We start from the raw sequence: 23,931 nt of genomic DNA, 5'->3' as shown, positions 1-23,931 counted from the left end.
TTTATTGTCAATCAAAAGGCACAAACACTTCAAAACTGTCCTTTGTGTGTGTGCATTGTTGGGAGAAGGACAAACAAGACAGAGTAAACACTTTCTGCAGCCTGCAGGATACACAGGGCACCAAATATTGCTGGAAGGATGAAAAGAGTTTTCTGAGAAACCTATGAAGAAATACATAGAATTACTACTGCAAGCTGAGAGGGAAGAAAATTTTCCATTCATCACTGAGTTACCTCAACCTTTACCAAATCCATTCTTTTGCTATCTCCTTCACAACACCAGAGCAGACTTTCAAAGAAGAAGATTTCAGCAAGCAAGCTACAAAAATTCACTCTGTTCTGCTTTGCAGTCTGAATTATGTTTTCTCTTGATGGTCAGACAAATTGTTTTTCTCCCAGGGCAAACCCACTATTGCTCCACTGAAGCCTGGTGAGCAATCCCAGGCTTGGCCCAAGACAGCCAAAAATTAGCTGTCTCCTGGTCTCAATAACTTTCTGCTTTGGCATTTGAAAACCTTCTCATTAATTGCTTTTTTTAAGACTTGTATTAATACACAGGGAACCTTGAAACATGGGCTGGAGTATGCTGGATTAGAAACTAAGAACCTGCCTCCTGTTACCTGAATGGGTTTTTTTATTTGTGCCATCATGTTTTACACCCTCCCCTGCAAAGGAGCGTAATTAAACATGAAACATGGAAACATGAGCAACAGCAAAGCCACTGGCTCCAGTCCTGCATGACAGTATATTCCTCTAACTTGGTTTTACATTGTTTCTCAAATGCAGCCTGGCTCCATGACTGTTCCCAAAAATGGGTAATTCCATAAATATGTGGTTTATTCCATAAACCCCATCCTCATCTACACTTTTTCCCCTGGAAACACCAGGTGCTGGGGCCAGCAGTGCCAGCCTCCAGCTCAGAGCAACCACAGCACTGCCAAGTCAGATTTTCAGGGCACCACACACACGTTTGAAATCCCAGCAGAGGCAGGGAAGAGGGGAAATCCACTCCACACTGCACGTGCAGCGCTTCCCTCTCTGAACTGAAGCATTTTGTAAACACAGTTTAGCAGGCTGTGTATAAAATTTGATCTCTCTATTACCCTAATCTTAGAGATTACTACAGACTCTCACATTGCTGAGGGATCAAAGATGAATGGCCATTTTAACCTGTGCTTCCACTGCAGCCTTTACAACAGGAGATGTAATGACCAGGTACTCAGCTGGTATAAACTGCTGCAACTTTATTTTCTCTGCTACCAATAACAGCCAGTTCACACCATCCAAGGACTTCTTGCAAGGTTAGTATTAGACAAAGCTGGTGTGGGTCTCACTAAACTCTCTAGCATTTATTCTTGTTTTTTTTGGTCTTTGCTGAGATCTCCACTGATGCGAAACAACTCAGTAAGATATTGTCTCTGCTGCAAACACTTGAGTTTGTTGACACATGAGATCAGCAATAGATACTTTAAAAGAAGAAATATAAAAAACCCTTCCACCATTTCCAGAGCAAAGCTGGCACAGTGGGACTAAGATCCAGTGGTCCTGCACAGCACGTGGCAAGGAAGGAGCACAAGCACTAGTCCCAGGTACAGGCTGTTCCCAAATTCCTGCTTGTCCCTGTTTGCAGAGCATGCACCCTGCATGGCACAGCCACAGCTTCAACCCAGCCAGGGAAACAAGGTCATTGTCATCAGGATAGCAAGCAAAGATCGAAGCTGTGGACTCACAGCCTCAGGCTGTGGGTGTCTCCATAAGACAAACTGTGATGCTCAAGAAATACCCAACTGGCTGGGGGTGGCTCAACAAGCAGCAGCACCCTCTATAATGAATGAACCAGTTGCACTCTGCACAAAAGCCCCACAGAATTTGGTTTATCTCTTGGTGTCCAGTTCAGTCTAGAGCTATAACTGTGAAAGCCAGAGAGGAATCCAGCTCAAAAAGTTGTGTAAGGGAAAGATATAAAACAAACCACAGAGGTGTTCTAAGAACAAAGTGTTACCGGATCTCTGGTGTCTGCTCACACCCTGCACTGAGAGCAGGCAGCACACATCCTAAAACACTGAACATCAGGGATTAAAAGATATAATGCATGTGTTCCTCCTGCAATGTAAAAGAGTTGGTGAATTAGTCAGAGACTGGCAAAAGACCTGAAAGGCTGGAGAACATTTGAGCACGATGCCAAAAAAGCCACTGAATGGCTCTACTGTTTGTGAGCTAAATGGCTGTTCACACCATTAGGGCCAAGAGTGACAGCACTAGCAAGATTCATCACACAGCATCTACTCTGAGCTCAATGAAGAATTGCCCCAATAAAAACCTGCCAGCTCTGTTGATGTATATTATTTTTATTAGGACAGCCTCTCTGATAACCACACTCATTAGGAATTTTAGCAATTCATTTCTTTGTAAAAACTTCTGCATATGAATTCAGCACAGACAGATGTGAATGGGAGCTTTGGAAAGACAGCATTACACTGATTCAGAGCTATATCTGTCAGTGGGTGTAGCAAAGAGAAAGGTTTAAAGTAGTTATTCTTCTGCAAAGCACATTTGTGAATGAAATGGTAAATTACTGAAGAGCCTGTGCTACCACCTGAATTTGTCTTTAGTCCCCCTCTTAATCCTAAAGTCAGATGCAACATGGGGACACCGAGGCCATTACCCTCAGGGTGCAGCAATTAGTGTTCTTCATTTTCCATTTTTCTTGACCAAGATCTGCATATATTCCAAACTGGACACAAAACCAAAAGCAAAGAACTTTCCTGATGGCAACTCAGTGAAGCAGGATGGAGCAGGATCCAACATCCCTCCTCCTGAGCTGAAGGGTCAGGAGATGGCAGGCTTGGCTGTGACAACAAGAGCTATTTCCCTGCCAAGACCTGGTGAGCAAGGGTGGGGAACTGCAATAATTGCCACCTCCCATTTTCTTTCCAATTTAGCAGGGCAGAGGCACAAAAGGAGCAGATTTCCCCAGCTGTCCTCATGGGTCAGAGCAGCCAAATACAGTCCCCGATACATCCCCTGTGTATGGTGACCCCAGAGTGTTCCCTATTCCCATCCCACAGCCTGTCCAGGACGTGGCTTTGTGATTCCTGCTTTGCACAAGCACTGGGTGAGCTCCAACCTGCAGCAAAGCAGGACTGGAAAAGAAGCAGCAAAGAAGTGACCCTTTGCTGGTGTGCAGAACTTCCCAGCTGCATCTGTCCCAGTCAGCAAAGCTGCTTCTCAAGCTCAGACACACATGGAGCACAAAGCAAGGTGTCAGAGACGACCACGGGGACAAGGGGACACCTCTACCACACCCCTCCTCACCACAGACTTTTCCATCCCCAGGCTGCCCTTAGACAAGGGTGTTTCCAGCCTGGGCCATGGCAGGAGCTTTTGGGAATGCCACTCCAAGCAGAGTGAAGCTGCACTTTCCACCTCTGCTCATTCAGCAGCCTAAAACCAACAAAATTTCGAGTCCATGCACAATTTCAGTGTTATCCCCTGGTGCCACAAGATGAAGCTTTTAGCAGCAAGGTCACACAGAAACTCCCAAGTTTCCCATGCAACATCATCCCACTCCCACGACAGCCTGACAGGGCTCTCAGAAAAGGAAGCAGCATCTCTTGTTTAAATCTGTGTGCATTTATGAATTCCTCAGCTCTCTGTATAAGCAGAGGATCACATCATACTTTAAAGGGTCAGGAATAGGAAGTGCAGCAGCCTTCGACTTCTGACAGCAAGGTACTCTTTTATCCTCACAGCAGAGACATTCACTGTGGTGGTGAGGGCCAAAAATCTACCTAGTCCTGCTGCTAAACTGGGGATATCATTAAATGTGGGGGGATACACTATGTTTGTAAGCCATGAACCATCAATCTGACTGTTCCCCAGTCTCTACCAAAAGCCACAGGTCAACACCCAGCCCCTCCTTTTGCCTGGACAGGGCTGAGGAGATGAAAATGCATGAAACAGCAGCAAGGTATGCTGAAAAAGTCAACATTTCAGGCCAGCAAATCCATCCTTTTTAACCTGTGAAGAAAGGGGTTTAACCTTGTGATAGTATTAACACAAATCTCACAGTATATGCAAACAGCAACTTAATTTTAGTGGCATATTTTTATCCCTGGCCAGTCTTGCTAAATGACATATCTAATCCTCCAGAGGGACAAAGACCAGCAAAACCTGCAGTATGTTGTTATTACAACAGGTGAGGAAAATCACCACACACACCCAGGAGCCCATCCCATGCAAGGGGACACAAATGATGTCAGAGGTAGCAAGTGCCACAGCGCATTTAACCAAAAATCTGCTCGAACAGCAGGAATAAGAGCTGACAGACATGCTCTCCTAGCAAAAAGTTCATCATGGCCTCTGTGGAAATGAGGTTTCCTCCCTGCACCACCTGGTGATCATGAAGAGACAAGGGGAGCAGATAGACCAGAATTCTGAGTACATGATGCTGGGCTGGACACGAGTGCTACATCCAACTTCACTCCAATACTTCAAAGCCCTTCAGAGGCATTTTAAAACAAAAGGCTAAAATGCAAATCTCAGCTCTTGCCAGCTAGAGAAGAATTTTCCACAGCAGCCTCTGAAACATTGGGCACATTATTATTAACGTGTGAGAAGTGGACGTTAATTAATGCTGAATTGCAAAGAAATTCCAGTAGTATCACATATTTCACTCCTGCTGCTGCTCAATGAGCTCATTATGAATAAAGAAATTAAAAACATATATCAGAAGGCACAATTAATGGTCTTCCACTTATTATTAACTGTGAGCAACTTATACCATCAGACTAGAATAAATGAGGAGGAACTTTTGTTAGAGGATAAGATCACAGCCCAAGGCACATCCTTTGCTGAGAACAAAGTGTTTATCAAATGACTTCAAAGATACTCATTGTGACCTTGAGCCAAACACTTAATATCTGCCAACCAGCAGGTCTTCTATCTACAAAACAGTATCAGCAGCTCTAACCTCCTGCACGTTCAAGGGTGTGAGGTCCTCTTTTCTTCTCTGTCCTTGCACAGTGGATTCTATAATGGTTGTGACAACCCTCAAGACTCCTTCAGCCACAGCAAGGGGACAGTGAAATTACAACTCAAGCTCGCCTGGGAGGTATTTAGGAGCAGCCCTGCTGGAGGAGGAGCTGGGGTAGCCAGAAACACCCGGACATGGGGGCTGACAGCACCCAGAAGCCCAAAAATGAGTGGTTGCAGCCAAACAGGGGAAGACTGGGCTCAGAGAGTCAGGGGTCTTTGAGCACAGCCCAAGAGCAGCTGAAGTGGTTGAGGCAGATGAGGCAGGATTGGGTCAGTCAGTCAAAACTTTGTGCTGCCAGGAGGGGAGGTGGCACTTTTCTCGTGAAGGTCTAGGATTGCACAATCATCCTCAAAGAGGAGCTCCAAAGCCACAGCTGCAGGAAGTCACCGAGGCTCCAAGGACACCTGAGAGCAGCTCAGCTCCAGCAGCATGCCTGGCCCAGGGACACCAGCTCTGTTCCTCAGCATTTGCCCGCTCCCAAGACATCTGTCACCTTGCAAATTAACCCAGGCTGACATTCAGCCAGGCACAGCTGCAGCTGCAGTGAACCTTCCCTGCAAGTTCCCATGTCAGATACTTATTTCAGTACTTCTTGCTTTCACATTTCTACTATTTTTACTATTTCCATCAGTCTTTTTGGCTTGAACTGAACAGTTTACCCACGCATTATTTCCATCATTGCTCTGCCCATATCCAGTATGGGTGTCAGTGACAACAAAATTCCATGAAGCTCAACTAAATCTATGTTTTCTGGTAAATAATAGCAGTGTGTCCCCCTGTTCAAAGAAAATTATGAGAGATTTATTAATGTAGCATCAAATGAATTTCTGGTTTATGTAATTATGCAGTGAATTTAAAAAGAGATGTCATGCAGGCAATCTTTAGAGTCATAATAGACAATCTGTAAGAAAGAACAAAGGAAAATAATGTTAATAAAACATTATGCCCTAAGCAAGAAAAAGGCTTCAGATATCAAACATGAGTAAAGATAGTTATTTGATATAAAATGGAGGTGTGACCTTGCTGCAGAAGTGTTCATTACCTAACACTGCAACAAGAAAATTAATGGATTTTGGAATGGTGCAAATAGCAGTAATAATAATAGTCATTTTGGTTTCTGGCATATGCTTGCTGACAGCCAGATTTAGCAGCAAGTGGTTTGTGTATTTTTTTTTTTTTATGAAAGGGATTGCAAATAGAATTTCACATAACCTTAAAGACATTACAGAAGCATGTGTGTAATGCAAGGGTATTGATGAGTAATCAAGGCTTTACAAATGCTAAGCAGAGGAAGCCCAAAAACAAAAGGCTGGCTGCCAGAAGAGGATGTGCTTTACACAAGGACACAGGTACATGTGGTACTCTCAAGTATCCTGACATTCCAGTCCCTGCATGTGAAGGTGATGATTATGGTTACTATGGAAATTACTCACACAATTTCACATGCATTTTGCACCTGATAAATGGTGACAAACAATTAGTCTGTTGATGCTGTTTGAGGGAGCTGTAGCACCGCTGGGAGGTGCAGAATTTGTCAGGTTCAAACGTCTTCCTCTCTGCAGAGACTCCCTTGCTAAGTCATAAGGGTTGAATTATCCCCTCCAGCAGGTCCCAGTTCAGTTCTGGCCCTCCTGGGCTGGACTGCAGCTGTCCAGAGCCCTGCTGGCCAACGTGGCACCACCTTGAATTATCAGCCAGAAGTTTCATCTTCAGCAGCTGCTGGAAAAGGTTTGACCTTCCCACCCCCTCAGCCTGTCTGCAGAGCACCAGGAGCAGGCCACAAGAATAATGTGCTATTCCAGGTGAAAATTTACTGCAAGAGTGACTGCTGCTCCTGGAGGAGTTGGACAGATAGGGAAAAGCTGATGGCACTGCAGTGATAGAGAGAGCACTGAAGCACGCTGCCCCAGCTGAAGGATGTGCTGCCAAAATTTACCAAAGGGAGCAGGAAACACTGTACAGGGGTTTTGCCTCATTAAACCTCACAAAACCTAAGCTGGGCTTTAGGAGCCACTTGTGATGGAGCAAGTGTTCTGTGTGGATCTGGGAGGATTGCCTTTGTTTTTCAACAAAGATCACAAATAGATTTCTAAAACACTTTGATGTGTTTAAAACTGTGAAGTTACTAGGCAAGTAGGTACAATAAAAGAAACATCTCTGCAAATGGAAAACCCTCAAGCATATATGCCTTTCTAAATGCTATTGGAATTTTAAACTCTGGTAATTGCTTTGTAATGTAAGCAATTTCATTATGAGCAGGAGCACCACAGCCCGTGCATCACCACAGCTGCACTTTCAGCTCTGCCTTCAGTCATTTCCCTCAAAATACACTCTGATTGCAATAGGCTTAAATCTAACTCATGGCAAGCACTGAAGTGAGCTCATTTAACGGACAAACTTTGTTTCTCTGTGGTTATCTGTTCAAGACTGGCAGAGGGAGGAAGCCCTGCACTGTGGGGCAGGGCTGGGCACCAGCTCCAATGCTGGGAGCCTGTCCCGGCATGGGAAAAGAGCTCCAGCAGCATTTCCAGAGGGCACCAATGTCTCTACAGCCGTGATTTATTAGAGACCACTAGAACAAGGCAACTTTTCTAACATAGAAAATGTCCCTCCTCAAAGTGAAACAAATTTAAATGGAGAAGGCTGAAAACAAACCCAGCTGCACCTTTGCAAGCTGTTGTTTCTTTCAGACCTGCTCTGCATTTAACAGCTTCAGAGGCTGCATCTGAAATACATTTAGTCTGCCCTGGGTTCTACACATCTCTCCTCACCCATCACCACCCAGGCTGACATCCAGCAGCCCACAGTGGAGCCCAGCTGCCCCACACAGCCTCCTTGCCCCAGGGACAGGTGCCAGGGCAGACACAAGGATCTGCCTTTCTCCCCTCCACCTCTTCTGTGGACCAGCTTACACAGTAAATCACAAAAAAACCCCAGCTGCATCAGGGAGGGAATGAAATGAGGAGGGGAATTGCCTGAAGGTGCAGGTGAGGCTGGATTTGGTACATGGAATCAGCAGCTCCCCAAAGCTGGAGTAGGATCTCCACGGTGCTGGGCTACAGGTGACCAGCCTGTGGCTGGTGCCTCCTCCCATGAGTTTGCTGCTTGTGCTTTCCATAGAATTTGGGATGAAGTTGTGTAGTGGGTGCCTGCTGCTGGGTTTCTGGAGTGAAAGTTTCACAAAATAGCATCACAGTTTCTGAGCAGTGGCCTGGAGAGGAAATGCTGTGTTTTCTCTGTGTTAAGAGCTCTGAAGCATTTAATTGAAAATCTTTAGCAACCTTGTACTTAGGAAGAGGAGCTTGGAATTTGACAGTAGATTTTTGGTGTGAGATGTGTGCCTTTTGCTATATCTGGGGAGAAAAAAAAAGAAAGAAAGCAAATTCAAACTGGCCAAATTGTGACCTATCCAGCCTTGCAAATCCTCAGTAAAGACCTGCTCAAATATAGGTGCCAAATTCTGCAGTCAGGCTTGCTCCCAAATGTTCTTCCTTCCCAGATCCCAGGAAGGGAAATCTACTCTCCCAAGTCCTCAGGTTTGGGAACAAAAGCAAAAACCCCTTCTCCCTTTGTCCTTCCAGAAGAGCCATCCCAAGTGCATCCCACAGCTCTGAGCCTCCTGCTGGGTGCTCAGGACTGGGCACACCCCACCAGGTTACAAGAGCTGCACTGTCCTCCCAGAGATCCCAGCACAACAAGGGGTCACGGATCATCCACACTTGGGACAGGAGTCTGTTTGAACCACCCCTGTACCCATGTCCCAGACCTTTTGGCCATGCTGCAGTTGTAGTCATTATCACTTCTGAGAGTGCTGCAATTTTCTGTACTTTCAGTTCCTCAATTACATTGATTATCACATTAAACATTCCTGGTTCTACACGAACAAACTAAAAATAATAAGCTTGTATCTTCCTAATACAAATGAAACCCATTTGTACTACTAAAAGTGTAGCAGGTTCATTGTTTCACAGTAATGAAGCTTTCATCTCAAGAGATTCAATTCATAAAAAATACTTGCCAAGGCTTTGCACGTTTTCTTCTTCTTTTTTTTATGTTTTTTTAACAGTCCTTTAAGATTATATCTTATTCAGCATTAGGCCAACGACTGAAATAAAAGAGACACAGAAAAGCAGAAAAAATCCACCATCATCTCTGTGGCAGGGACCCCACATCACCCTCAGGCAGGGTCAGTGCCCACCCAGGCTGAAGGCATTGTGCACCTTCCCCTGCTATAAATAGCTGCAGACAACTTTGTGCCACTTCCCAAAATAGAGACACATTGCAGAGGAGATAGGAAGAGCAAAACACTGTACATAAGCTCTGTTTTTATATCTATAAATACCAATTTGTAAGCAAGCCCACGCAGGGTGGGCAATAGCCCAGCTGAGGAGAAGCTGTCTGCAGGGGAACCAGTGGAAGGATGCAGGCACGAGGGGGGAGTGAGGAACAAGCAGGTTTTGGTGCTTTGCCACTTCTCCCCATGACATGGTCCAAGTCACAGCACTGTGATTAAAATATGTCATAAAAAAAATGAGATTTGGCCACTGGAGAGGTTCAGCAAAGGTAAACAGTCAGATCTGATTCAGGTCTGCTCGCTGCCTCCATAGGTCAGGGCAGGCTTTGAGGGAGCATCTCCTGCTCCAGGAGAGTTGGGGCGTGGGCATGGCACCCAAGCTCTGCTCTGAGACTCCCCCAGGGGAAATGAGCTCCTGCTACCCCTGGGCAAAACAACAGTGGTCCTGCTTTTCCCAGTCTGGTGGCTTCAGAGTGGCACTGAGTGGCAGTGCTGCTGGACCTGACCTCTCTCCATCCTTCTCTCCAAGAGGGGATCCTGGAGATGAAGCCAGCCAGGACATGCCTGCAGACATCCCTCCCATCAGGGGCTCCATCTGCTTCCCTCCCACCCAGAGGCACAGGCTTGCAGATCTGGTACCAGCAAAGGCTTTCAAGCTTCAGGAAGGAGATTTAAAGGCAGGAGAGAGGTGGAGGAGAGGCTTCCCCTTGTAATTTCCCTTCAAGCCTGAAACAGCAGCACCTGACCCCACACAGCAGAGTCTCACCTGCCCATGCCAAGCCTCAGCACCCACAGTGGCAGCAGGAGAGCAGGAAGGGAAATGATGAGCATCAATCTCCCCTTTTCTTCCTGACTGAGGTGGAAGACAGGCCTTGATTATCAGAACTTTGATTATCTGAAAACTCATCCCTTAACCAGAATGAGGTCGTGTTCCTGACATGTTCAATTGCATCAAAAACGGGCTTGAATACATCAGCCCTCATTTATCAGAACCAGTTTATTGTCCCTCATATTCCTTGACAAATGAAGGTCTGAGCACTTTTGGCTTTGCTGGTATGGGCAGCACATTTACACCCAAGCTTTTCCTTAAAATTAAAGATCCTGAAACCACAGGTTTGAATCTCAGCAGGGCTGGATCAGGCCTCCCCAGGCAGAGCACCTGATGCTGGAACTCTCCTGCTCAGATATTAGAGATGCCACACCAGCTAATGGGAACACAGACTTGGTCCCAAATTGCTGACATCCATGGAGTGTGGTCTCCTTACTGCCTGGAAGAACCACACTCCAGCTGCTGGTGCTTCCCAGGGCTGGGCAAGCTTTTCCAGTGAGCTCAAAACCCTCTTGCAGGGATGGAAAAACATCTCACAGATCTAGTGCTTTGCTGCTGTTTGTTGTGATGATTCAGAGGAGTTAGTGCCAGGGAACATAAGGCAAGTGAGGAATTACAGAGAAGGATGTGGGTTGCCCAGTGTCTGCCTTGTGAACCTGCCCTGCTCTTCATCCTCTGCTCACTTCTGCCGAGGGCTGCTGGAAGGGTGTTGCAGGAGACATCTGGGAGTAATATTAATTCCTAATTTATCTGGGAAAAGGAATTGGAAGCAGCTTGGTTGCACTCATTTAGAATTTGATGTCCCCTTCACTACACCAGTGGCCTCAGTATGACAGAAAGCCCCACACAGAACAGGACAGTCCTGCTGGCACAGACACAGCATGCACAGGGAGCTGGAGCTTTTTGGCTGTAGGTGCCCCAGACATGCACAACATGAACAGTGACCTCCAGTCCAAAACCATTCCCTCATCCCTGAGGAACCCCAGGTAAATCTCTGGCATCCTTCACTTACACTGACTTTCTGAGCACAGTTACTCACTATTTCAAACACAGAGTGTTCTTAGCCTCACCTTGGACCAACTTTTCCAGCAATACTGATTCCTAGGAAAAAACATCTTCAGCGAGCACCTTCCCTGCAGCTGGAGCAAGCAGCAGAGCACAGGCAGCACTTTGCTGTGTGTGAGGAGGGGGTCAGGCAGCAGGGGCTCGTTACCAGAGCCAGAGGGCAGCCAGGCAGCATCAAACACTCCAGGCACACCTCCTGCAGAAAGTCTCCCCGTCTCTGAATCTTTGTACTTGGCAATCAGTCCCACGCAAGGCAGAAATCTGGCTTATTAAAGCATGAACTGCTGAGCCCCTTGTTAAATGCCAACCTCATCTTCTCCTGGGGGATTATTTACCCTGCAGATGGGGTTACTGACCCTGGAGCAGCAAAAAGGATTTCTAGCAGAGATTAGGCATTTGGGGCACATTTGCCATCCTTAGGGTGATACCATGCTGTCTCACAGACCGGCTGCTTCCCACACACATCAGAAAATATCCAGTATAGCTGCATGCACACAAGGCATATGTTTGTGTATAAGGTATCTATATAGCGTAGCTCCTCTTTCTGCTTTCACTGTGTTTTATCTTTAAATTGGGAGAGCTTTTTAGTAGCAAATCATCAGAGAGGAACTGCTAGTTACCAAGGAGATTCTCTGATGAATCAGAGACTGACTGGTATAAGACCTAGACAGGCTGTAGCTTCTTAATTTGCGAGACCTTACATTTTAAAGAGGGGGAAAAAAGATCCTCTCACAACTAACTGTGGACCTCACCAGCAAAAGCCTCTTTTCTTTTTGCCACAGAAGCAAACAACGGGAGCTCAGCATGGGAAATCAGTGAGCAGCCGGAGACGAGCGGGAGCGCCTCTCCAGCACGTTCTTGACTCAGAAAAGCAAACACCACCCAAGGACAAAGTGGTCCGATGGAGGTGACTGAGGGAAAGGCTGGGAAGCCCCTGGTCTCACAGCAGCACAGGCAGGGGCACGCAGGGACGAGTGAGCGCTGGAGAAGGAGCCGCACGCCTGCTCCTGCACAGCCCTGACATTTCGGGACGCAGAGCCAGCGAGGTGCTGCCCGGCCACGGGCTCAGCACAGTACTGGGACTGCCCCAACCCTGAGCTCGTTTTTCTGCCTGACTCCTGCAGCTTTCTTCCAAGGAGCAGGTGAGAGGGATGAACTTTGCCAAATGACAGAGCAGGCACCTACTCTGCACGGAGCATCCTGCCCTGATGGAAATGGCCATCATGCCCCAGTGGAGTCACGGCAAACAAGGATGTGCAGGCAGAGTGGATTTCAAGAAGAGTTTTTATAAATGTGGGGAGAACAAGGAGCTTCGTGAAATAAAGTTTGGAGAGAGAAAGCTCAGCTTTTTTTGGGTTGACTTTATTCAGAGGGTCTTCACACCCACTTCCTTCTGACAGCTTGTTTCTGTGTAGTTGCTGAATTCTGGTGCTTTGCCTCTATTTAAAAACCAAAAGTAATTAAAACTTCCTGGGAGCTGTGAAAGCAGCAAGAAATACTTGGACACATTGAAAGACAAGATATTTGGAAGCCTTCTGCTGGTAGATAGGCTGTTTTCCCAAAGGTGGCAACTACAGAAGTTCGTAGATGAGAGGGAAAATCTCCCTGTCGCATCCCATTGAAATCTCCATTTTAGGCACTGCTGCTCCACTGCTGCTCAGGTAAACCTGATCCTTATGGGGGGAAGCTGCTGCATGGGCCAAAGCATTTGGGATGGGGTTGGTGGAAGAACTCAGGGAAGTACTGGGGAGTGGAAAGTAAAGCATGTATTAGAGCACATTCAGGTTTCACTGCTAGGTGTACACTGGAAAAGGATTTCCTAGAGTGATTGCATCTGACAAGGGGCTGGCACCAGCCAGGCTTTAACTGAGGAGTCGAGTGAAGGACATTTTATTAGCCAAACAGTTTCAAGTGCTGCTTTGAGTTATAAATTACACTTGCTCATCTGAGGAATGAATTTGCTGTTGGTAGCATTTGTGGACTGGAGCTAGAGGCTTCCAGCAATGTCTAACTAGTGCATATTGTGATGTTTCAACTTATTAGTGTACCCTGTGGACCTCATTTGGAAAGCAAAATACTCCAGAATGCTGCAATAGAGACTGAAAACAGCATATGGGGTAGGGAAGGGACACAAGAAACACTCCCTGACAGCAAGCTGCTCTCAGAACCACAAAGAAAGACTGTCAGGAAATTCCAGGCTGTGGCTCCCAGCCAGGGGGGAACTCACTGTCCATTCCCCTCCAACTTCACACAGAGGAGTTCACACAGCATTCACTGGCAGCACTCCCCAGCTGTGACAGGCATACTAAAGGTGTAGTTAGGAGTCATAAATTAAAATGGGCTGCCAGCTTTAATACACTTACTGGGAGTTTGTGTCTTATTTGACTTTATGATCTTTATTTACTTTAGGGTGGACTTGAAGTCATGTGTATGTTTGCATTTAAAACAGAAAAATGCTGAGGGAGCTGTAACTGCACACAAACTTCCCATTGACACAGCACAAACTTCCCCACTCTCCCCAGCTTCCAAGCACCATGCTGCACCACAGCAGTGCCAGTACTCCAGCCTTGGACCGATTTGGAATATCCATATTCCTCAGAATGCATTCAGAGTTTGTCCAAATGTGTACAAGCAGCAGAAGCTGCTGGAACAGGAACTGTATTATACACAGTGATTTTAATCCAAGAATAGCAAATAGGCAGGTGAGGGATTTATGAACAGAAAAACTAAGTCAGTGAGCATTTAATTTGGATAAAAACTTGAAGCTGGATAGAACAAGTGTCCAAATGGGAACTTAAATCTTCACTTGCACTTTGTAATGATATAATCTGGAAAGCCTTGGATGTTGCTTGCTTGTGATTTTTGCTGCACAGTGCAGTTGGTCTGAGCACAGGGGCCAGCAGTAGCAAAGCCCCCTGTGGTGTGATCCCTGGGCTGGAGCAGTACCTGCATTCTGCCTTTGCTTGTGAATTCTGACTGCAGTAAAGGAGCAGGAGATGGACAGTGGTCTGAACAGTGGTTTTGGAGTTAGGTTTGTCAGAACAAACATTTGCCTGTTTGTGGTGAATAAGGTCAAGGAAAGAGGTGGGGATTCACAAGGAATGTAAACTGCCAGGTGAAGGGTGGTTTTCACCAAGTAGTGGTGCTTGACAGCACATTTGGTCCCTCCTACTACCCTGGTGTGGGAATTAAGAGAAATTTTGTTAGATAACACTAAAATACAAAGAGACTGAGAGGCAGAGCTTGCTCCAGACCTCCAAACATTCTTACATGGTGATTCTGGGCAATCAGTTATTCTCAGCACACAGAGTGTCTGTTGCTGAGCACAGAGTCCAGGCACTGGGGAAACTTATGAAACAGCCATACAGATTAGCTCCCTGTCATAATCCAGTCAGCCCCACTGGAAGGAATCCTGTATTTCCCTAGGAAGCCTTTATTGCCCCATAGAAATCTTCTTATTCTCCAGCAGCCCCTTGTCAGGGCAGATGGGTTTTGCCTCACAGGGATGCCCTGCACCAGCCTCAGTCACTGGATCCTCACCCCCCAAAAAAAAGTGGGCAGAAAGATGCCACAAGGTATTCTCCCTGTGCCCCCAGCATTGCCCAGCCTCAGCCATCACCCCAGGAGCCCCAAGGCTGCAGTGGGTTGACTCAGCCAGGTTTAGGAGCAGGACTCAGGACCAGCCCAGCACCTCCCATGCCCTGGAAGGCAAAGCTCTGTGCTGGCACAGCAGGGAGGTGCAGGATCATTCCTGACGACCTTTTATGAATGACCCAGATGGCATCAATGGGCTCTGGAGGGAGCCTGCAGGCAGCACTCTTCAGATGGGAGCACAGGATTCACAACTTGGGCCCCAAGAGAGACAAGGAGCACAGCCATGGGAAAGGAAAGCAAAAGGCCTCACCACCTTCCCACCTTCAAAGCTGGTAATTGTTTTTTATTTCCCTTTCTACTTTTGCTTTTAAAGCAGCTAGAGAAGTCACCCCTTCTCTGTGCTGCTTTGCATGCCAGGTGCAGACTGCTGGGAGAGCCCAACACCAAGGACTGAACCTTCCAGGTCCAGTGCCTTTCAGGCTACTACCCAAAATTCCAGAGGCAGCCCAGCAGACTGGAGCTTGCATGTATCCAGAACTGACCAACAACATCTCTCCCCTTTGTACTTCAGGATCATTTGGTATGTCAGTGTGCCCTGAGCCAGATGCAGGATGTTGTGCCAACAGAGGGCAGGGATAGCAAAGAATTCTCCTGGCTTTTTGCATGCTCGTTCAGAGGCTGCAAACAGAAGTACTGATGCTTGCAGCACCCTGCAGGTGAAGGGCAGGCAGCAGAACCCAGTCAGCAAAGGGGCTCAGGGGGGACATGCCAGGAGTTCCCACTCCCACAAGAGTGTCCCTTTGGAGCACTGCAGCTCTGCAGTGCCTCTTGGACTGAACAATCCTTTTGGCTAGTTTAAATGCAAGGAGCATCCTCCCCACGCAGGTGTGAGCCACAAGAACCATTATCCCAGCCACACGAGCCACTCAGAGCAACACTGCCTCTCTCTTAATGGAAAAGAGGCATCACAGCAGTAGCTACACCATGGACCATTAACTTACTGCCAGGCAGATTGATCCTAGACTTTAACATGCATTTAACTAGAGGTCTAGAGCAGAGGTATTGCAGTGCAACTGTAGAAATGCACTTTTACAGGAACTGCTTTAGTGCTGGTTGAACTCAATGGCAAAGCTGCCTCTGGCTCCCGTGTGACCAGGGACTCACTGCTGTGTGTGCAGGCAAACACTGCCAAGTGGAATATTTGGTTGTTAACAAAAAGTGTGAGGCAGTATAACTTCATTACGTGTTTCACCAGAAATTAGGCAGAAAATTACTTAAATGTAAACTTTGTTTATGCAGAACTGAAGATCTGCACTTCTGAGGCAGCCCCACAGATGCTGGTAACCCTTGTGCTGCAGGCACATTGATGTTCCTTGCTGGGCTGCATCCAGATCAAATTGGCTTCACTTAGCAGAGCACAGGCACATACCTGCCCCTTACTGCCCAACCATCATCTCCCAGCTGCATTGTGAGGTGTGCAGGAGGGATAAATGGCCGAATTTCTATATTTCAGTCAGTTTAATTACAAATTGCCCAGGAGAGCCTTGCCCATTTCTAAAACAGGTCAGTTGTACCCCTCAGTTGGTAATCTGGTCTTGCTAATTGGTATGTGTCAAGCAGCAGTTATTTTCTTCCTAATATCAATGGAGATTTCGAATTGCCCTAATTGGAGCTTTCAAAGATCCCCCCTCATTTCTTGGCAATTAGCTTCTGTACTGGGTTTGAGCTGAAGAGTAGCCCTCCACACTAGAAATACGACAAACTTGGAAAACGTTCAGTTTTTTATTCTGATGTAATTCTTAACTCTGTTGTTGATGTGTAAAGGCTGGCAGGGAGATGAAATGCATCCCATATGAGGGAAGCACAAGTGAAAAACCTCAGAAATGTTTTAAGCCCATCCATGTCCCACCCACATGCTTACAGTTGGGTTTATTTTGCTTAAAACTGAAGTCTGATCCCTGCTAATGACACAATTCTCTCAGCTTTAGGAAGCAAAGGCCGTTCCTGGGATTTCCTGTCAGCACAATGTCTTAGTGAGGAAGGAAGAGAGCTTCCCCCCCTCACCTCATCTCCATCCCTCTCATGTCCCACTCAGCACATGTCCATCCTTCTGTGTCCCCCAGCTCTGTCATCCATATCAGATTTCCCACCCAGGCCTTATTCTGCCTCCCCAGCCACAGCACTACATCTGACACTACAAATTCCCTCATTCTCACTCTCTTCCCATCCCTCTGCTCTCCATCCCATGGCTTCCTCCCCTCCTGCATTGCCCCCACACCAGCTCCAGAGCTGTCACAACATTCTTATCTATACTTCTGATGGGGTGTTTCTAGCACCTCAAAAAATCCCTCCAGCCAAATTATTAAAACCATTTAATACCACATCTGATTGTTACAGGCATTTAACTAGTAAAAATAATTGCATTTCTTACCAGTTACAGATAGAACAGACCCTTTTAAATCACTTTCTAATCATTAAGATACGGCCTGATGTGCATTATGAGATTATTAACAGCCCCATAAGTGAAATAACAGATACAAGACCAAAAGCTAAATCATAAGTGTTCTCAGATGCCTATAGATTAATCATTTTATATCACTATAGGAGCATTCATCAAGGCTTTCCATTATCACAAAGTCTTAAAACCACAAGACAGCTCTGTTCCCAGTTGCAGCTCTGCCTTTCCTATAGGAGACAGAAGAAGGGAAGGAAGGCACTTGTTTGCCTCCAAATAGAAGTTGATGAAAAATATGGAACAGGATATAGAAGTTTTGACTCCTCATTATTATGTTTCACTCAGTGAAAAAACAGTGCCTTGCTGTGTCTATCCTCTACAGCATTTATAGAATTAATACTGCTTTTAAAGTGTTTTTTTTTCCTTCAGTGCTTTCTTGAAAGTACACATCCACTCCTGATCTCATGGGCTCAAACTGTACTGTTGGTATTTTTGAAATTGATTGCAGACTCCTGATCCATAAAAACAAGAAACACTGTGAACAAAACAAGCACAGGTGCTGATGAAAAGTGCAGCCACTGCTCAGAATCTGAACTCGTGGTTGCACAGCCAGAGACAGAAACCCACAGCCTCCTTCCTGCATCACAGGGGCCAATTTCCCTCCATTTGGGGTGTAAAGAGATGCCCACACAGCAGTGCCTGAGCTCTGTGTACCCCTATCAAGTGCTGCAAGTGCTCAAGAAGCAGCACAGCTTGGTTTTAATTGCATAAGCACACAGCTTGTTCAAACTCCACTCAGCTCACACTCGAGGAGCTGAAGTGGTCTTTAGAGCAGCCACAGCGCCGGATGCATCAGAATCCTCTGCGTGCACATAAGGTGCTTGAAGGCTCCCATCCTTGCTCCTGGGGTACAAATCACAGCATTTCCTTTTTTGCTGGTGACTCAAACAGACCAGCAAATTGCTGGTGTCAGGGTGGTCAGGGAAGGCAAGACAAAAGTTTGAGCAGAAAGGCCCTACCAGGATTTGCTGTAAAAGCGCCAGATGAGTTTAACCCATCTCCCCTTTATCTTTACAACCACACCCAGTGCACAAGCAGTACATTTCATCAGGACACCAGGAAGCCACAGCACTGCTCCCAGCCCAGCATCTGCAGGAGGGACCATCGTGTCACACACACAAACACCCGTTCCAGACTGGGCATTTTTGGTTTTTCTGTTTTCTCCTGACACAAGCACCCAGCCACACTCATAAGTCAGTCAAAACATCTGCAGCTTCCACGGGCAAACCCATCCTGTGAGACAAATGGCTCACTTGTTCTCACCATGGTTAATGGCCATGAACTTGGAGGCTGAAATTTCAGTTCATGCCAAGGAATACAATAATCACCAATAAATTCTGTCCACAAATAACCAGAGAAACCCTGAGCTGCACTACAGACCAAGGATGGAAAGAAGACTCGTTTACGCCTCAGTTGTTTGCGATCACTCCAACACTCCCAAAATTGGCTCCCTCAGAATTACATTTAATGAGTTATTGCTGTAGCCTAACCCAGAAGAGCTCAGTGGCATGTCATTAGATGTGCTGTCTGACACTACAGACAGCTGCTCCCACCCAAAATCGCCCACTGGAGCGTGTGCGCTTGTTCAGCTTGAGGCAGCGCCTTCAGAGCTTGAGCACCAGGCCAAGAACAACCAGGTCTGGCAATCAGAACACCAAATACCCTCCAGTCAGGCGTGCCTGTGCTGTGAGGAAAGGCTGTTTGTTCAGGGGAGGTAGTCAGCTGGGAGAGGGGAAGCAAGTCCCTCGTCCCTGATCAGAAGCATTACAGACTGGAGCTCCCTTTTGTGGGACCACGGCCAAGCTATTGCTTCTTCAAGGACCTGGCCAAAATCCAGCCCTTAAAAAGCATTATCAATGGCATGTTGTTAGGTGGCCTGAGGAAGAAGATATTACAGAAATATGGGCTGTCATTCATTATTGCTGCCAATTTTATAGGACAGATGTCAGCATAACACAGCCAAGGCCTCGTGTTTGTGATGGCAGCAGGAGCTCACAGCCCTGGAAAAGCAGGTCAGGCACCCTCGTGTTTGACACCAGCTGGGGACAGGGCCACCACTAAGGGTGACACAGACAAGAGCTCAAATCTGTGTAGTTTTATATCTTTCCCAAAAGTGCTTTTTCTTCCTCCAGCTTTAGCTGAAGCCCCTGACTGTGCTTTTCCCAGTGAGGTGGCTCGGTGCCCAAATGGATCTTCTGGCTGCACCCTCATGCTTTCCCCCAAGCTGCTTCCCCATCAGGGGTGTTCACAGGAGCACTCAGGCTCGCTCTCATGCTGCAAACCATCTGGTACAGGGAGCATCAATCAGCTTCCCTCAGGCAAGGTCTGATTATTAACAGTGGAATTTTCCAAATATTGACTCACTTTAGCCTAAATAATCTCATTCTGTTGTTATTGCCTACAAAGCTGGCTCTGCTTCACCTTCTACAATACTTCAAAAGTGACTTAGCTGAATCAAAGGCACACCTCACATGCAACAGCACCAGAACCAGGGCAGGTTTAGTAGTTTAGTACAGTCCATCAGCTAAACTGAAGCTCCCAGACCCCCATCTGCTCCTGTCAGACAGTGATAGGCATAAATCAATACACTCATTTCTGCACTCTTTCCCCATGACTGCATGCCTACAACAGGGAGGGAAGCACATACACTGAGCCTTACTGAACTTTAACATGGATTGCAGTGAACACAAAAAGTGGCATCTTGTTGCAATATAAAATACACATTTCACCCCACGGGGGTGCACTACAGGGAGTAAAAATATTTTAAGAAGCAACTTACATATAAATAGGAAATACATCAGACTACTGTACATGGCACCTTGGAACACAAAGAACAATTTTCCACTTGCTTACAGCTCCCCATTCTTTGGTCCAATACCTCTTAAAAAACCCAAAACCAACAACAACACCTCAAAATTTCTTCAAAATATTCCACAAAGAAACACCACAGAACAAACCCCCAGGATTCCCTCTCTCCTGGGTGAGCTATTCCTCTGCTCTTCATCAGCCATGATCATGGGCACCTGGAGCCCACAAGCACAGAGCTCATGCTGGGCTGATTGCTCTGAATTGCCATGGTTTCATTAACTTCAACAGATCCCTGATGATAATCAGTGTCAGCTGAGGGTGCAGGAGCTGTTTCTGCTATTTGTTTATGAGCCCAGGCAGTGTTTGGAAAGAGTAGATTAAAAAAATTCATGTTATTTTTCTTATTAAGCCTGAATTCAGGAGGGTGGTAGCTACAGTTAACTTGCTTGCAAGCAAAAGGATTTGTTTTGTGATACATTGATTCTACCCCTGAAATTCAGGTATGAGGTTTAGCATCCATTCATTTACAACAATTTCAAGGAACAGCAAGCAGGAGGTGGAAAAGGTTTTGGATGCTTTCCTGTTGCTAAGGAAACTTCCTCTGTGGTGGCTCTGTGCTCACCCCAGCAGGGTCACTTGGGCTTTGCTTCTCTGAGTAAGGAGTGAGTCATGGCTGGAGAGTAAATGCACAAACTTCCTAAGGGATGCCTTTATCGTGTGCTTCCACTCACATGTGAAAATACAGATTATTAGCAGTGGTTCATAATAAAAAGCTCTAGCAAATCTATATTAACACTTTCATTGCTAGTCACATGCTCTAACCCTTCGAACACACAAGAAAAATAAAACTCTTTTTTCCACACACTTTTACAGGTCCTGTCAGCGTTAGGGTACATCATGCCAAAAATGTCACAACACTTTGAATAACAGTGCTCTGTAGTTCCCCTCACATGATACTGAATCCCCTCACAAAATCTGAGTTACTCAACACCAACATTTCTGAGTGGCCAACTTTAGGATTCAATTTGTGGCCACAGTGATTGTGAAAGAAGAAAGGAATGGTTATTAACCTTTACCAAACCAGTTGGGTGTGCTGACATACAGGAAGGTGCTGGTGCAAGGATGTGACACACATGACCATTTCATACACTCTCACCTGTAAATTTTGTGGTCCCTTTACACCCTTGTGTACTCTGTCTCTGAGAAGCCACCAAAGAAACACCTCCTGGTTTTGTGTTTGTTTCAGGTTTTTCACATCTTGATTTTGTTTCTTGTGAACGGTGACGAGTTTGACATAGGACCAGGTGTTTTTAGGCTATTATAAAGTGTGGATATTACAGATGTCCATTACAAGGCTTTTGTTAATGATAAAAAAATATTGTATCTTTGTAGTTAAGGTTCCATCTGGATAATCATCCAAATGCTTCATTGAGCTTTCAGAACCTCATAGGTCTTCAGCATGACCTGAAGCTGTTCTTATGTGCTCACCAGAGGTCCGAATCAGGCCCTACTCTGCTCCTTCTTGAAGTTCTGGTCAAACCTTTGAGCCAGACAGCAGCAGTTGGTATTTCTCATCTCAGTGGTTTTCTTCAGCAACCTCATGGGTTACTTTGGGCAACACCTGTTCAGTATTGCACTGGAAAAGATCTGGAATGAATCCCAGGGACCTGGCAGAGTTTCTGGTGAATCAAATAGTTCATCAGGCTGTACTGAACTGAAGAAAGGAGCATTAGGTGACTTGTTTAACTCCACATGCCTTCCTGTAATGCAGATTTCATCTACATTTCTAGATTTACAGATATTTAATCTGAAATTAACTATCTAAGGGTTAAGGGTTTAAGCGATGGGGGTAATTTCTCATGATTGGGGGGCTACTACCAGACAGCACTGAGAAAGCTGGAAATGCCACATTTCTCTTTCCTCTCCTCTTCCCCTGCTCAGGGACTTGTTTCCTTTTCACAGGCTGTAGGAGCTGGACTGTCTCTTTCTCCATTTTGCTGTCAGACAGTTCTGAAAGTGTCAGAAAAAGAGAAGTCCAAGGTACCACTGGCAGTCACACAGGAAGATGGAGCTGCCAATTTGGCACCTGCCAGAGTCCTCATCCAGGGACCTGGCATTTTCAGTGCCAGGACTTCTGGCACCAGCCTCCTGTTGGGGCATTTGGAGGACCCTCACAAGAAGCCAGGCAGGTTTTATTTTTTATAAATGACTGTGAAAAAGTGGTGAGGGCTGAGCTCCTGCTGTGGAGCCTGAGGCAGTCAGAGTTTAAGGCTTTAGGCTGCCTGGTCCTGTCTTGCTTGACTCCTGGCCCCTCTGCTTTGGTAAGCAATGCAAGCTGATCTCTGCATGATGCCCTTCCTCAGGCACATGGCTGCTTTCTCCTAAACCTTCTTACTACGGGAGTTTACAAGTGCTGGGATAAGCATTTAATCCTGCAGGGCTTGTGTTCAGCGTGCTCAGACCATCTGCAGGAGCACTGCTGCTCATGCCAGAGCACCCACCCAGCAGGACAGCTGGGACAGCTCACTTTGAGTGACTTTAGGCAGTGGGTTTGGGGAGTAAAATTTAACTCAAGACTCTCAAGTAAGCATTTGACTGATCTGGGATCTGCTCAGGCACTTTGATATATATCTGACTGCCTCCCCCAGGCAGGCTGCCTTGCAGCAAGTCCTCACCATTCATTTTAAAGGAGACATGTCAGGACCTGCATAGGCATTGCAGTTGGGATTTTGGAACCCTCTGAGCCCCCAGGCTGGACAGTCTTGCAGTGCTCCTCTCCCACCTCTGCTCACCTCACTGCTTTGCAGCAGCCACCAGACCAGGGAGGATGCTGGATTGTTACTGACTTGTGGATCTCAACAAATGCAGTGGGTGTCTTAAGGGCAAGGGTCTTCCACACCCCTCTAACATCCCCTCTGCAACATGTGTGTTGAATTTATCAACAAAATCTTTTAATATTTCACAGAATCATTTAGGTTGAAAAAGATTTCTAAGCTCATCAAGTTCAACCATAAATCCAGAGTCCACTTCTAAATGTCCCTAAAATATTTACCATGTTCCCTACTGTCTTTTGTGAAAATGTACCTTGGTAAACACTTACCATACTTCATTTACCCTTGATTTTATAGACTTTGCCAGAGACATCTCCTATATTCTGTTAGGTGCCTCCATTTACTCATATAGGCTGCCATTTCCCCAAACATCAAAACATTGCTAGACCTCTATGTAAAGTCTCTCAAAAGTAGAAGAATTAGTTTTAATACTGCTTCTCATTAGTTTAATGGGAGATTTGTTTGGTTTTAGAGTAAAATAATTGCTGTGGCAATAGTCTCAGATGAAACCATGTGGAAATGGTTTATGCTACTCCTGTGCAACAACCAGAACACTTTGGGTATGAAGATGCAATGACAATTCCTCAAAGGCCCTTCCAAAATGCAAGCCAAAGCCCTCAAGGGAACATTTGGCTTTATATCCACTGATTATATTTCTAATTATTTATAAAAAACAATGACTGATTTCTGAACCAAGACTTTCTGAAGATTTAACAGCTTGGCATTTGAGCATCAGTGACTTTGTTTCACTGAATTTTCCCATCCACTCCCTCAACGAGATGTTACCTCCCAACACAGAGCTCCAGGGCCAGCCCTGTGTCATGAAGAGCCAACAGGCAGCATATGGTGACATTGGAAAAAGGTAGTAAATCTTCACATGTTGTTTGGCCACTGACTGCAGTTGTACATGGCTCAGAGAGGAAATCTCAGAGCAAGCTCCTCTGCCCTCCTATCAAAA

General features: G+C 46.1%; 1 protein-coding gene across 10 annotated transcripts in view; it reads left to right on the top strand.

Moving 5' to 3' along the window:
- KCNMB2 (potassium calcium-activated channel subfamily M regulatory beta subunit 2) overlaps positions 1 to 23,931 on the top strand; it is a 138,331-nt gene that overhangs the window by 76,503 nt on the left and 37,897 nt on the right. Inside the window, exon 2 of one of the 10 annotated variants that reach the window (XM_072933159.1) lies at positions 12,008 to 12,886. The exons of 7 other annotated variants lie outside the window; for them this stretch is intronic. In XM_072933159.1, coding sequence (XP_072789260.1) covers positions 12,813 to 12,886 — 74 coding nt within the window. In that variant the 5' untranslated portion in view covers positions 12,008 to 12,812. Of the gene's footprint in view, positions 1 to 11,795; positions 12,887 to 23,931 lie in introns of those variants that run through there. 2 more of the 10 variants (XM_012575677.5, XM_072933158.1) reach the window with 2 other exon arrangements.

This window comes from Taeniopygia guttata, chromosome 9 (assembly GCF_048771995.1).
Source record: "Taeniopygia guttata chromosome 9, bTaeGut7.mat, whole genome shotgun sequence".
In the NCBI taxonomy this organism is placed as follows: Eukaryota; Metazoa; Chordata; class Aves; order Passeriformes; family Estrildidae; genus Taeniopygia; species Taeniopygia guttata.
This window is presented reverse-complemented; position numbering and strand designations above follow the sequence as displayed.